The following is a 16,913-nucleotide window of genomic DNA, read 5'->3' on the forward strand; positions in this document are numbered from 1 at the left end:
ATCTCTTTTTTTAATAGAGAGTAAAAATAAGAATACTTTAAAATATAATTATAAGAATTTTGTTCTATATTATATACAACTAAAATAACAAACATTAAAGAAATAATGCAATTTCAAAAGATGAACATTATTTTAGAACATTATCTTTAAATATATTTGAAGTTTATGTTCATCTACCAAAACATCAATGTTCTTGAAGAAGGCGAATTATTTTATATCAGGGACCAAAGAAATAACCAATCTGATAGCAGCAATCTCTATTAAAGTTACCATTGGCTGACCAAATAATCACCTGACCAATTACAACTAACAAACCTGTAGTAACTTATGTCTACTGCTAACTTATTTTATAAAAACAATAAGATTAAAAACGATTGGTTTGAATTTACACATAAACTACTTCATTTTCACAACACATCTACTTCAACCTATTATTAAACACTAAAAAAAGTGATTCAACAATAATTACAATCATATTAATTCAATTAAAAAAAGGATATCTTTTTATATATCCCTAAACTTCACTTAGTAATTCATAAGTCATCTGTTAAGTTTTAAAAATAAAACATAATATCTGATAGTAATACATAACTATTTTAACAAATATCTGAAAAAATCAATAAAAACTTTGATAGGGAAAAACCAATAATGATAACTGAATTTGTAACAGCTTTCCTCAAGGAAAATAGATAATTAACAGTTGAATTTATAAAGGACTTTATATTAAAAATCATAAAAATTAAGCATAATTTTGAAATTAGCATTGAAAGTGTATGAGAACTTACCAAGAACAGCTGAAATAGTAGGTCAAATCTATTCTTTTAAAATCCCTACTGAATTTCTACAATTACAAAAAAATATAAAGAAAACTTTATGCAAGTTAAAAAAATATGTACATTAACTGAATACGTTTTTATACGAATAAACAAAGACTGCATAAAGATTTATCTTAAACCTAGAACAACCTTTTAACTCCAAAATACAAAAATATTCAGGACAGTGAAACTTGTTAATAATTCACAAATATAGCATGATGGGAAGTATGATGTTGAACTATTAATTACCAGTCTTTTATTGTTTAAACTTTTATTATATTTCTCCAGTCAGGAATTCATTAAACCCTCAAACAATTCCCCTAAAATTATAAAAAATAAAAATTTTACATCTTCTTTTACATTCACTGAATTTAATCTTACAAAGAGTGAAAATGTACATAATATATTGCTGCAATTATTAGAGTACATAAAAGAACAATTACAACATTCAATATTACTACCCTGTATCAATCAGCTATCATATTTCTAATTATAACAATAACAGTAGAAAAGTAAATAAAAGCCAGATTTTCTTCAAATCTAACTAGAAATGGAAAATATTACAAGTCACATGAATGTATAAGCAAGTTATCTTTAATTACCAAATTTAGAATTTCAATAACAGAATTTCTAGAATTTCAATAACAGGTGCATACAGTGGTATACCTAAAAGTTTACCTCAAGTTGTTGCAACAACAGTTTGGTATTCTGTATGGATGAAAAATGTAAATACTTATGACTCAAAATTACTTATTAACAATAGTTTTTGAACACCACAAATTAAAAAAAAGAGAAGCTTAAATTAAATATGTAACACTGCCTTCTCACTCACAAGTTAACCTAGTTTCAAGTTGAAAGCTAGTTTAACTAGCTTTTAATTGCCGAGATATGTCTGGAACAAAAAAAACAACTCACAGGCCATGGATGCTCTTAGCAGTATGTCTACTTGGCTGAAGTCAGGTCACTTTCTCACAAACAGAATATGGTCCTTTGAGACTAAAGATAAAATAATTTTTCTAACTGCAGCAAAACCTTTGAAAGAAGTCTATCCATTTTTCATCTTACACACCAAGTCAGAAGTTAGCTGAAAACTGTAGATCTAAACTTGTAATCTTTATCGATTTTTAATTATTTTTAACTGATGTTAAATTTCTAAAAACAATAGAAATCACTTACTAAAAAATAAAAATATAAAATGTACCTACAACAACTAGCTCAAACACTCACACGTCAGCATGGTATCGCTAGTGTTTTATAATAATTCCCATTTTAGTAGCAATGATAGATTAAGGTGTAAACCCCTGTCAGCAAAGGGCTTCTTCCAATAAAATTTACAGACAAGACTTGTCAAGAAATTACATAAATTATTATAATATTAACTGACTAAACTGATGTCTTATTTACATAAAATAAAAAAGGAATTCAATCAAAATGTTTTAATATTAAATAAATTTAAAAAAAACTTTCCTATAATTAGAGATAAATTTTTCACATTACTTGAAGATGACCACTACAAAAGTTAGTAATCATGTGACATGGAGGTACTATGGTTTTAACACATAAACATATAATAGAAATCAATACAAAATAGTAGTATTCTATACAACAAATAGCATTAGTTATGATACAATAATTACAATACACATTTAGTTAAAGAAAAGTTGTTGTAGCCTACAATGAAACTTAAAAACAATAAAGCACTTTTCTTATGTAATAAAAAAAAACAAAATTATTAATTACATGCATAAATTAAAAAATGATTAAAAGTAAATGATTTATGTATATTGAAGGAAGGTCACATAAGTTACACAACAAAATATATATATATATATATATATATAATTAAAAAGCTCGTTTTAAAATATTGTATTTATTTTTTTAAAAAAGATTTCAATAGTTCTAAAAACCTCTGTTTTCAATTAAACAGAAATGGATTCTTTTAATGATTTAGTTTCCTAATATGAAATACAAACGGATAAAAACACAGGAAATTTCTCACATAATTATTAACAATGAAAAATTACCAATAAAAAAAAATCTTTTTAACTAAAGTGTGCATTTTTACCAAATTCACAGGTGAAATAAAATTAATGTTTTTGCTACATTACATGTATTTTCACATAATATCATATATATTTTATTTCATTCAAAATTTTGACCTGTTTATCTTTTTAAGGTTTTTTTTGGAATCTATCACATAAAATTATATAAAATATGTATCATGAATAATTTTACCACAAAACCGAAGAAAACCCATACAAAATGGGTTTATCAAAACAAGAAAAAAATATTTTTTTGTTAGCATAATAAAATACAATAATTCCCACCTATTTCATCCCAATCTCTTTACAATTTACAAACAGCTTCTGTGTGCCTGTGCTTTCCTAGTCAAAATTATGGCTGAACTTCCCTACAACTAATAATGTCACTCACATAAATTTGGCTTTATGTAGCATTGTATAAATATTTTTAAACCTTTATGTAAATCTTTGCTTTCTTAAACATCATGCACTTCAACTGTTATCTGGTCATAGGATTTTGATGACATAATATGTATATAGTATATTCATAACTTTATCTTTCAATAAGTAACAAGAACTGGTTAAAACCTAAAACCATACAATTATATCATATTTATTTATTTATTATTACTATTGTTGTAATAATTAAATCAATAATAATATCATAAACACAGTGCAAACAAAGATAGTTAAATAAGGATAAGGGTATGGTTAGGGTGACACATTCTGTGTTTAGTATACCACCTTATTTGGGTTTCAGGTGTGTAAAACAGGGAAAAGTAAAATAACATTTACCAATTATAAATTACAAAATGTGAGAATACAAACTAAAAGCTAAATTTTAGTTACTTTAGTATGAGATTACGAGAGTAAGTAAAACACATAAAGTGTGACCTTACCTTCAATAACAACAGAAATATGCTTCAAGTATATAAATTATAAAATAAAAATTAATAAGAAAGAAGTAGATAAAAGGAAAGGATAATAGATATAAAAGGTAAAGATATAGAAAAATACTAAAAATAAAAAAGGTATATAGAAAGAAAGATAATACATAATTTTTTATAACTGGTTTTCTTTTATTTTAGTGAAAGCCCTACCTCCATTGTGATAGAATGGTGCATAGCTTTAATCGCGTTGCTGGCGCACTGCTTCGAGGTGTAAGTGACAAACGCACAACCTTTACCAAAACAGACAAACAAACAAAACAGGCATTATAGACATGGCCCCACCATACAAACATATAATAAAAAAAGAACAAAAGAATACAAAAAAAAAAAATTGGTCGGTACAGAAAACAAAACTGAATTAAATATTGCATAAACAATCACAAACAAGTAAAACATACATCCTGATACTTTTATTACTATTATAAATTTCTTTAATACAAGCAAATATCTCATCCACATAAGACAGCAGAGGTAGACAGTTCATTATTATTTGTGGATTCTGATCACTGAATTTTCTCTTCATATTATTTGTAACCATCAATTTAATTTTGTCAGAGAAAATTGGTCTTGACATTCCTTCTGAACAATTTTTCATCAACCAATAGCAACCATAATAAAATATGTAACGTTAAATACATTTGCCTAACGAGAATTTAAAAATCTATCGGTTTCAAGTAATCTAACAAACAAGAAAAATCATGTAAGGGAAACAATAATTAAATTTTTGTAGTGTTTTAACAGTTTAATTGCATTTCTGGTTCAAATAAAAGTAATGCAAAAACAACAGGAAATAAAAATATCCCACCTGTTTTCTATTATATTAATTTAGTGTACTGTTTAATTCAGTAACACTTTATATGACCAGAAAAAAATTAAAAATAGCTCAAGTTCTAGGATTATAAATTAAAAATAGTACATACAAAAGACAAAATAGTTATTAATTTTGAAGGATTCATAGTAAGTAAGTTAATGAATATACCTATTATTTAAAAATGTTCACAATAAGCATTAAAAAGATTAACAAAAATGCAAAAGAAAAAACAACTTTTAAGTAATTATATACAAACCATAAAAACAACAAAGTAAAACATAAATAATCATTAAATAACAGAAATACAAAACAAAGAAATGACAAAAAGAATGTTTTATCACAATTTAATAAAAATGAAAAGTAAAACAATGCAAACATGGAAAAAATCAACATTCAAAATCAATATTAATTTAGTAATTATATTACAGAAAAAAGAAGAAAAAACAGGTATTATTTTAACATAAAATGATGGAACGGGAAAATGGGCAGTTAATTACACCCAATTTCAGTACTTATGATAATGAAGGGAAGTGAATTTTATAACAAGTGAAACAATTACAAATGCTGAACACAATTTGAACACAGAACCTTTCAGATAAAAGCAGATGCTATCCCTCCACCACCACGGAGGTCAGCAATTGCTACATGTAAAGAACTTAATACATTTATAATTTTTTTATCCTTGTTTGTTTGTATTAACTTGAATTGTAAAGTACTAAATGCCTTTACAAAAGGGGGATTGAATCCTAGATCACGCCTTAATTTCTCTGAAACTGTTTCAATGAAAAAAAATTCTCTTCTAATGTCTTATTTAGAATAATTTTTTTATAATCTTAGTTTAAAAAATATTACTAATCCTTGAACACCAAAAAATAAACTGTTACAGTGGAAAAAATTTAATTACAAAAAGAGGTAGCCATCAAAAACAAGCAATATCTATAAGTGCAAAAATGAAAAAATAAGTAGTTACAAAGGCACCACCCACCAACTATAAAGTAGATCTTTATAGTTTTACTTTATGAAAACTATAAAGATGAATATGGTGCATAATTTTATGTAAAACGTTTAAGAACAGAAGTTAAAAAACTTAAATCAGCGAAATTTCTACTTACACAGTAATACATTCATAGTTTTGTACACGGTATCATTATCAATTATTGATTAGTTCCTTTTTTATTTCAAAATTTCAAACTTTTGATTAAAACATTTTTTCCCCATTTTAAGCAGAGATTTCTTCCTCAGCCATGGGAAGGGGCAATTTTTCCATTTTCTCACTCAAACTTGAGTTCAGTACAATGCAATGCATTTACTGAAATGAAATCTTGACAAAGGCCTTCGAATATTTTTTAATAAGAAATAACCCGCATTTTCGTTTCATTTATTAATCTAAGGATTTAATTTAATATAACATGGATCTTATACAATCTTTTTATGAAAGTAGAATTCATCAGTATATGAAGGAACAGTAAGATTAAACACAGCATGTGTTTTACAGTGTATGAGCACTTTACTAAAATTAAAAATTATAAAATAAAATTCCCTGTGTCTTATATCAACACACCATAAATGATAATATAAAAACAAAACCAATAGAAATGTAAAGCAAATTAGAAATTGAAAATGCAACAATTTAAAAAGCAATGCCACCTTACTTCATCGGAAATTAAAATAGTTTAATGTAAAACTGTCTGAATAGCAACAAAAGAGGAAAATAAACTCAACCTAATGTTAATTACACGTATTGAATCCTTAAAAAATCAAACTCATATTATAACATGGTGCATGAAATGATATTTTTTCACAAAAATATTTAACAAATGATATATTATAAAAATTTACAAAATATCGTATTAATGATATGAATTACAACATGCATTTAATAAAGCTGTACATTTTATGCAATATTTAATTCAGATAATACCGACCAATATAAAAGGTTAACATAATAACATAATTTAGGTTACAAGTACATAATTAACAGAGAACATATATAATATGAATAAGTATATATATAATGACAAAGCAATTGAGACGATAGATTTTTATATAAGGAAAGAAAAAAACAGTAGATTACATATTCTGCTATTGATTGTGAGTCTTAGAACTAATCATGTTAAAAGATTTCATACAGAATTATTTCAACAAATACATATTAATAAATTAAGTTTCAGGTTTTAAAAAATAAATACTTACCAGATTAAGGTGTTATGATATTAAATGAACACAATTTTTGTAATAACTAAACAACAACCAGTATATGGTTTTATGTACATACTCCTTATAAATAATCAAAGAAAACAATAGCTGTACACAGATTTATATAATAGATATGAGTGAGCAGATGAATAAAATTCAAAAGTTGAATTTTTTTTAACAAGCTTTGGAATAACAAAAACAAAGATAATGTTTGGCCAAAAAAATATTATTCAATTCCAAGCAATACAAATAAACAACATAAAAATAAAACAACTAAACAAATACAGCTTAGAGTTCCGATTTTCAAACTCTACCCTCTCCCCCCAAACAACAAAAACCTGCTTAATTTATTTAAACATAGGTGAGTGACAGGCCACCCAAAGAAAATGGTTGAGGATAGCTATACAGATATAGTTCTTGTAATAATACTACAATACATTGGTTTCATTAGTTCCCTCAATATATAACACCCTCTTTCTTCCTTCTGACCAATTATATTCATGCTGAAATTAATTTAACTCTTCTGTTTCACTTTCGCTATGGTTTATATCAAATACAGTATTTTTAAACGTAAATGTAATTTTACAATGCAGTTTAAAATTTTAAAATATTAATTTCCTTACGTTTCCTAATTGCTTAAATATTATAGAAAAGATTCTGTTACCACATATTTGTAACTGTAGTGCTGTAAACATTTATTATTTTACATTTTTAAACATCACTTCACATTAATTCTAATTATTATTTCTGTAGAATAAATTCCTGCTTTATTTTAGGATGATTAATAGCATACCTTCTTAGGAAAACACAAGTTTATCATGATATAATGGTAGAAAAAAGAAGAAAATCAGCAATCTCTTATAAAATTCAAAGTATATATATATAAATTAAAACTACAGAATCAAATACGGAGTAAATGAAGTACCAAAAAACTAACTACCATACTAAAAAATGGGAGAATGACTATATTCGGAAGACAGAAGAAGTTCTATAACAATACCATAGATGAGAATAAAAGCTTGTGTTAATTCTCAAACTGGAAAACTTTGATGAGATGTATTAAATTTAAAATGCAATCATATGTCTTCTAACCTGGCAAACAAGGGCATTATTATCAACATTTCCCATCAAAACAACAGTAAGTAAAAAGAAAAACTGAAGAACTTTTCTGGTTGAGCAAAAGAGTTAGAAGACTTTAGCTTACACATTAAAATACAAAACGAAAATACAGCTACGAACATTTCAGTCACTGACATTAAAGTAACATTCATCATTTGATGTCGATGAAACAATTCTGTACAAGAAACAATCATTAACAAATAAGAAAAACGTATGACTGGGTTAAAGCCCAAAATAGAACATATAACTGTGTTTTAACACAACAAAGTATACAAAAGCAGATTTTCACATTACAATAATTTAATCTAATCTAAAAGAAAATACACAGAGGATATTTTCCTGCAGTCAAATCTGTAAAAATATAGCATTCAATGCTAAGGGCACAATTTACGACCCCTCTCCCAGTACAAATTAGTCCTTTTATTGAGGGTTTACTGCACTATTTGAAATTCAAATTTAAAAATAGTGCACAATAAATTTATTTGAAATATGGAATTGGGCACCAGAAAAAAATGATTAGCCTGGATAAATTTACAAATTATCAGTGATTAGATTAACTAAAGCAAAACGTCAGAATGCAGTAAACAGGAAATTAGGTTGACTGATTTGCTAAATACTCTGGTCTGAGCATATACACTTGTAATTAAATGCCTGTATGTCCATCCAGAACCAAAATCTTCTAAATACATTACATGTAATATTGAAAATACACTGTAAAAAACAAAGGTTGATTGTTATTATACACACATGATACTCATATTATCATATATAACACAACAAAACTATATATATTTTTACTGTGGCCATTACAACAATAACATGTTTGGGTGAATTTCTAAGTACAAATGTCTATGTTAATAAAGACTTATTTTATATCTGGAAATTACTTTTTGATGATTTATTTATCCTTATTTGGCACAAAGGTTTTTATAATATACACTGTAATACAGAGATAAACTACAAGTTTTTCAGCAATTGATAAAAATATTGAAAAATGTTTCTGAAATATATCATGATAAAATCGCAAAACGCACTCAGGCGCGCGTGCGCAAACAAAATAATTATCAAAAATGTGTAACAAAAATCAGTTTTTATAACCAATACAACATAAGTTTTATCTCGACTAACATTCAACATTCTTGTACTTGTATGGTTGTCAGTACAAAAAAACCCTTATAAAAATAAGAAAAAAATAGGTTCACCTTTAAAACTGGGGCTGCAGTTATAACTGTATCTGACTCTCTAACAGACCAGCATTCTTCACTTGGCGACAGAGATATAATAAAAAACATAGGATACGCGCTATCTTAACAGAAAAGACCTCATGGACAAGTATATCTCATAAGTTCCCATTAAATGGAACATGTCTACCATTTTAATAATACATAATTGCAGTTATTAACATTTACAGTAAAGTTCTGATAGGAGGAACAACAAATAGCTGACAAGCAGTTGAAGAAAATATTATTATAGAAACAAATTCACAACATGAGGTAGTGGTAAAACAGTTTCCATGGCAACAAAAAATAACTATACGTGCTTCAAATCCAGTGGCTTGACAATTCTACTCATTATCCAAAAAAAAAAATGGAACAAAAAACTCTCCGGCCATCTTGCCAGAGACTTGGACTTATCAAAGATCCAAAAATGTATTGTCAATTAATTAGTTCCAGTTATTTCATGACATGCATTCTGTCGACAATAAAAAAAAAATCAGTATCAAAACTGATAACAGCATTTTAATTTCATAAATGCAGCTGTGCAGAATCCAATGTTATTAATAATAAATCCAATTTTAATATTAAGATTATTGAATATCACTCAAGGCCAGCATCATGAACTATTAGTGAAATAATGTATGATAATACATTATAATGATAAATAATGTATGTTGTTTTTAAGTGATATCCAAAACAATAAGCAAACAATTTTAATGAATGATGTAACTGGAAATAGAGCAACATTAGAAATATGGAGGAAGTAAATATGATTATTCCTGAAAAACAGTGATGATTGATTATTTCCAAAACTGATAATAAATAAATGAATTACCCATATAGAAATGAAATCTGAATAAAATAAATAAAAAATCTTTTAAAAAAACCATCACTAAATAGAAAATATTAATACTGAGACCTAAATTGAAAAATACTCAGTTTGTATTCAAGCCGAATTTATTTTATTTTATATTTTAAAAAAATAAGAATTTGACACATGATAGTGAAAGTACTGTCAAATTTAATCTGGTGTAAAAGGACAAACAAGAAACTGATGAAAGGAAGATAATGAAACTTCATGACAATGAAATTTTATTAAGTAAAAGAAATGTTTAAACTTACTAATTTTCCTGAAAATAAATTCATCTTTTTTTCTAATTAAAAAAAAATATATAGCTAAATGAAATTAATCTTATCTATAAAGAAAATATACAAAAATAAAGTGAATATTTTGCACGGTATTTATTCACTGAGTGAAAAGGATAAAACTAAGTGCAATGTCAAATAAAAAGTACAAATTCATTAGCATAAATGTTACAGTTATATACAGAAATAATCTTTTAAGCATGCCTAATCATAAAACTCTGCAATTAATAACTACATTACCTTGCATAAAATAATGAGTAATTTGACCCGTTTGGAAAAAAACCGTAACAATTCAAGGATGTATATAATTATGTGCGGTGAATATGGAGGCTGAGGCATCATTAGAGTGGTATCTTTGGCCAAAAATTCATGAACAATCAATGGTGTGAGCAAGTGTATTATTATGGTTCAATTGCCATGAATTATTTCGCCAAAAATTCAGGTGTTCTTCAGATTGCTTCACACAAACTTCATAGAACTTCCAGGTAGTAATCCTTAATGACTCAGTGATAGACATTTGGTGATTGTTCATAATCATTTTCAATATTGTCATTAGATGCTGTGCTAGCTAGCTGGGATGCCCAGGGCGCTCATCATTTTTACAGCCCCTCCTGGAAACGTTTGTACCACTTGTAAATGCTTGTTTTATTCAAATAAGCAACATTCAACATTTCCAATGCGGTGCTGCACATTATTCCATTCTTAAGGCAAAATTTAATGCCAATTTTTTGTTCCAATTTTTCCACAAATTAAAAATCACCAACCATACAAAAACACATGTAACGTTTTTGACACCAAAAATAAACTAAGCATCCACTTTTTTGCCCATAACAAAAAAAAATTGTGGCAATTGGACTTATACAGCCAGGAAAATTTAAAAATTCCGCATATTTTTTGATCAAACATATTTATTTATGGTTGTCGGTTGGACAACCTCTTCAAGTGAGAAATAAGTACAGTATTAGTGATCTCATAAGTGACATTCACTATGATTTATTAGCTGACAACTTTGAACAGACAGAAATTTTAAGAAATGCCAGGACTTCAAATAACTAACTGTACATGTAAAAGAAACAAAACATTTTCTGGATGCAATCAAGTTTTCAGAATCTTTCTGTCCCAATACCCAGTTCAGTACAAATCTCTATTCAGTACAAAATGCTACTTCAATATAAACGCAATTCAGGACACAGAACTATAACACAACAGAGACCCCATCAATGAAGAATTTAGTGGGAAGAGGTGCAGGGTGAAACTCTGGTTGGGAACGATTAACATGTTTAAAACAATAGAAATGTTTTAAAACAATTTTCTTTTGAATTTGTAACAAGTCTAAAAGCAATGTTTTTAAAAAAAAGTTTTATAAACTTGTTATAAAATGGAAACATACTTTTAGCATAAAATCATAAGCTACTACACAACAGATATGACACGGTCAATTCACTGAAATCTTTTATCAAAATTTTAAATAAAATTTTCATTATCTGTATCTTTCTGTCATATAATCGTAACACTCTTATTAGTGAACATATAAGAAGTTTACTTCTAAACTATAGATGAGGACTTTTAAACTACAGATGTTAGTTTATTCTAAATCCTTTAATCTCTGAGGATAATCAAATTTATTTAAGATTTATTTAGGAGGGGGGGTCAGTTGCTTGACTGATTAAATTTAAACTTTCATTCATTTAATTTTAATTCATTTCGTTTTTATAATAGTTTAATCTCAAAATATGGTTCAAACATATTAAATTAAGAAAAACTGCGGACAATAAACTATAAGTGTTAAAAGTTTATAATTACAGTTCTTTGTTAGAAGATTTTCCCAAAAATTTCTTTCAATTTGTTGTAAAAATTTTTCATTTCAAACTCCTCTCAACTGATCTAATTTTTAAACATTTTTTACAAATACAATTCTTTTTAAAAATCTCATTCAATTCAAATCCGTTGAATTTCCATTATCCATGTTTCACTGTCATAAAATACTACCAATCCATAGAAATATTTTTTTCAAAATACCCACTTGATATCAAATGATCTATTTGTTTTGAAGGCTCTCTGTTTAATTTACAGCACGCATATACAGCTGTGATTATGAAAAACTTTCTACTCAACTATAAGTTTATTTCCAAGACTAATTTATTAATTACTCATGCTTATTCTTAAAATTGGTAAATTTCTCTATGACCCTAAATATTTTGTGAGAAGTGTATTCAGTATAATATTTTATGGAGTAATAATAAATAAACGGCTTATTTTATTTTCTAACGAAACTTTCAAGTCTAATTCTAAGTGTAATCAAATCCTTCAGTTTAAGTAATAACCTAGCCTTTAAATTCTTAAGTCATTTCAGAGAAATAGTATAGAACCAAATTTAAAAATGTGAAGGATTATTATTAATTAAAATATTTGTTTTTACGAAAATCTGAAAGAACAATATAGAATAAAATAAAAGCTTACAGCCTCTACTCCGTAACCAGTATTTCATTTCTAAACCCCTAGAGGGTTGGTCTAGTGGTGAACGCGTCTTCCCAAATCAGCTGATTTGGAAGTCAAGAGTTCCAGCGTTCAAGTACTAGTAAAGGCTGTTGGTTAGTTTTATACTAATAAATATATATATATATATATATATATATAGTTGTATATAGTTGAATACTAGATCGTGGATATCGGTGTTCTTTGGTGTTTGGTTTCAATTAACCACACATCTCAGAAATTGTCGACCTGAGACTGTAGATTACACTTCACTTTCACTCATTCACACATATCATCCTCATTCATCCTCTGTAGTAATACCTGAATGGTAATTCCCGGAGGCTAAACAAAAAAAGAAAGAAATATTTCATTTTTAACAGTTAAAGAGCATGACATTCATTATAATTAATGACAAAAAATCTGTCAATTCTGTATATCATAACATCAACAAATATTTCAGTACATAATTAGAATTAATAACTCAAAACATTTAACTGGCAAAAAATAAGATCCTTTCAATTATGTCTAAACAAACATTTAATTCTTATAAATATTTATGAAATAATTATTTAAGCACCTAATTTATTGACATATTAGATCATTAACAAACTCAAAAAACAAATCAAACATTTCAGAAAAAAAAATTGTCATAACTATGACAAAAGATTATTAGTTAATATAAATAGCAAAAGAAAAAAAAATAGGGCAAAAAGAAATCAGTTTGTATTTCAACATCATAAAAATCAAAAAGAAATTTTTCTGAAATAAACGAACGTAGTCTTTGTACACGTTACACCATTAGGTTCATCTCAACCAAAACTTCATAATTTCAACTCATCACAACTATTCAATTCCAAAAATAACTACATACATACTGTAATGTTTTAACTTTTTTCTTTTAAAATTGGTATAATAAGTTCATATAAAATTATTTTTAACTTCAAAGTAACAAGATATAAACAAAAACACACTTCGTAAAATATTATAGGATTTGTTATTTTCTTTATAATAAACTGTGATGAACGTTTACAAGCAACCTACACATGCGTTTACAAACGTTTTCCATTGGTTTATTAGACCAACGGTTAATACTGTAAATATTCTTTACAATTTTTTCTACAGCGCATGCTTTATTTCTTTTTTATCCGTAAAAATTAACGTATTCCATTCTGTTTGAATTCATATCCAATGAAATTCTTAAGATTTTTTCGAATATCTTCATACATTAAAGTTAATTACAGCTGTCAGGTATAACAATAAAAAAAACAAATTTTTTTACTTTGTAAAAAATATAAAATATGGTAAATTATACTTTGATTGTTGGTAGTATCTGAAAATTGGGCCAGCCTGAGACTGGAAAATCCAACTATTCTGATGCAATTGTATTAAAAAAAGAAAAACCGTGCCAGTCAATAACTGGATAAAAATTGGTTTTACTGAAGACATTTCATACTATCGGTAGGATTTTCCTTTCATTTAGGATGAAGAGGGGTGTCTGATGGTTGAATAGTTAATAATTTTGGGGATGAGCAATAATTTTTCTAAAATATGCTAACTTTCATTTTTAAGAAAAAAGAAACACCATTAATTGATTATATTTTACTTATATTAAAAAGTTCTAAAACAAAGAATAAATACATATGTGGTTTATTTAATTCTGAAAACTACTGCACGGTTGCTGTACTTACTAGATGGTAGGAAGAAATTTTTACAGTGAAACTTGGTTCGAGCTTAAGGTGTGTGGCTTAGAATTTGGAGGAACAGCAAAATGTTTCAGCAAGTACTGCGTTTCAAAATGTAAATATACTACACTGAGTTTATTATATTGATTTTTAGAGTAACGTATTATTCCTTGTACGTAAAGATTTCTGAATTCTGATTTACTACAGAATTGGCGGGGAATGAATAAACATACCTGATCTTGAAAAACGTTTCTTTGGGTAAACTTTCGTCCTGAGCCGGGATACCTACAGGTACCGTTTCTCGCCATCCACGTTTCCATCAATCTCCCAACCTACAGGTTGATTTTCTGTTGGTTCTGGCAAGACGCCTTAGATCCGTTCTAAGAAGGTGAAGGGGTTTTGTTTTCACAGTATCCAGTGGAATTTATACAGTTTTTTGGCGATGGTATACATACAGACCGATTAGATCCGTTCTAAGAAGGTGAAGGGGTTTTGTTTTCACAGTATCCAGTGGAATTTATACAGTTTTTTGTCGATGGTATACATACAGGCCGATCTATTTTTCAAAATTATTCAAAAAGCCAAATCTGGAACGGAAGTACAGTTTATATGGTAAAGCCGGATCTTCTAATTGAAATGGACCGTTCATTGTTAGGGAATATGAATTTGTGAGGAGCGCAGGAAATGAGCCTACACACTCAAGCAAACTATTTGAGAGATTATATTTAGTGCGTGTCTATTTTCTTAGTACAAATTTCATTCCTTACTCACATTTTTCCCCCAAAGAAGTTCTTTTTAAGTGGACAAATAATTCAAACGGACACACAGATGTCATTTACATACAATGTTCAGTTTAAAAGAGGACCATTACTCAGTAGTTAATACTAATTGCACATTTTTGTTAAAATGAATTTATTGGTGTGAAAATAAGGTAAAATAATGTGGAAGATGGTGGAGCTTTAGTGAGGAGGAAGACTGATTATTGCCTACACATTTGAATATTGGCAGTCTATGTTGAGCTTGGCTTTTGAACAAGACTATGTAATCTGGTGTTGTTTGTTGAAATGCGATTAACTGTTGAAGAACGTGTATGTATTCGTAATGGATGCTTATTTAGTGTATGTATTCGTAATGGATGCTTATTTAGTGTATGTATTCGTAATGGATGCTTATTTAGAGAGAAATCTCATGTTGTTTGTAGGCAAAATTTCAAGGAGAAATCTGAAAACGGTTATTCAGAAGTTTGTTAAAAAAAAATTCATGAAACAGGTTCGGTATTAGACCAGAAACGTGCCCGACACAGGTCAATTTGAACTACACAGGTCGTACAAGCCATTAAAGATAAGATCTCGTAAATCTTTACGTGCACTAGGCCGATTAAAAGAAAATTTCACTAGGTTCAGCCCACACTGCAGTCAGAAGAATGTTGAAATGTTATCCATATTATCGAATACACATTTTTCATCATCTAAATAATGTCGATTACGCAAGAGGTTCACTACTACCAATGGTTCAAGAACTTCATTACAAACAACACTGGCATTTCAGATTAACTGTTTTTCACAAGTGTGAAAAACACGAAGCGTATTTTCTAACTCTGTGGGTATAGTCAAAACTACCGGCCCTAAGGTACTGAAAACCCAAAATTTTCTTTGAATCTCCCCTACATCCACAAAAACAGGTGTGTGGTGTGCGGATTCAGGGCGACAAATATTAGGATGCTGCCGTCTAACAAGAAATTATCCAACAGTTCATAGCCTTACTGCAAGAAGATAAGCATGACTGCTGCTTGGAGACACCTCGGTTTACCGAGGTGTCTTCGAGAGTATGATCGCATACGCGGCGCCAGTCTGGGCGCATAGGTTGGATAGAAATAGAGCACTGCTTCAAAATTTAAGGAGTGCCCAACGCAGAGCCTTAATAGTGTGCATTGGTGTTTTTAAAACAACCTCCTACGAGGCTACCACCGTATTGGGAAAGGCTCTCCCAATCGATTTAGTGATGAAAGTTCGAGCAGCCATGTGGAAGTTGCGAAGAGGTCGGGAAACCGAGGTATTTGGGATGCGGTTTCGAGCCGGGCTAGAACCGGAGCGGGACGACTATCACAATGCACCGGGTCCAAATTTCGTTCAGTTGCCCATTTCCCGCCTGCGGAAGAGGCTATGGAGCCTCGCGATGGATGCATGGCAGCATGAATGGCACACCACGATTAAGGGCAGCCATGTGGAAGTTGCGAAGAGGTCGGGAAACCGAGGTATTTGGGATGCGGTTTCGAGCCGGGCTAGAACCGGAGCGGGACGACTATCACAATGCACCGGGTCCAAATTTCGTTCAGTTGCCCATTTCCCGCCTGCGGAAGAGGCTATGGAGCCTCGCGATGGATGCATGGCAGCATGAATGGCACACCACGATTAAGGGAAGATCCCTGTATAGATTTATACAGGATCTGGGGGATGGTATGCCTCGAATTCATTTTTAAGG

The 16,913-nt window shown here is 28.8% G+C and overlaps 1 protein-coding gene across 23 annotated transcripts in view; it reads right to left on the minus strand.

Moving 5' to 3' along the window:
* The window catches only part of LOC142325978 (CUGBP Elav-like family member 1), a 1,952,897-nt gene that overhangs the window by 111,502 nt on the left and 1,824,482 nt on the right, over positions 1 to 16,913 (minus strand). For all 23 annotated transcript variants that reach the window (XM_075367994.1, XM_075367987.1, XM_075367984.1 and 20 more), the window contains one exon: positions 3,937 to 4,016. In XM_075367994.1, the coding sequence (XP_075224109.1) occupies positions 3,937 to 4,016 (80 nt within the window). The remainder of the gene's footprint in view (positions 1 to 3,936; positions 4,017 to 16,913) is intronic.

This window comes from Lycorma delicatula, chromosome 6 (assembly GCF_047948215.1).
Source record: "Lycorma delicatula isolate Av1 chromosome 6, ASM4794821v1, whole genome shotgun sequence".
NCBI lineage: Eukaryota > Metazoa > Arthropoda > Insecta > Hemiptera > Fulgoridae > Lycorma > Lycorma delicatula.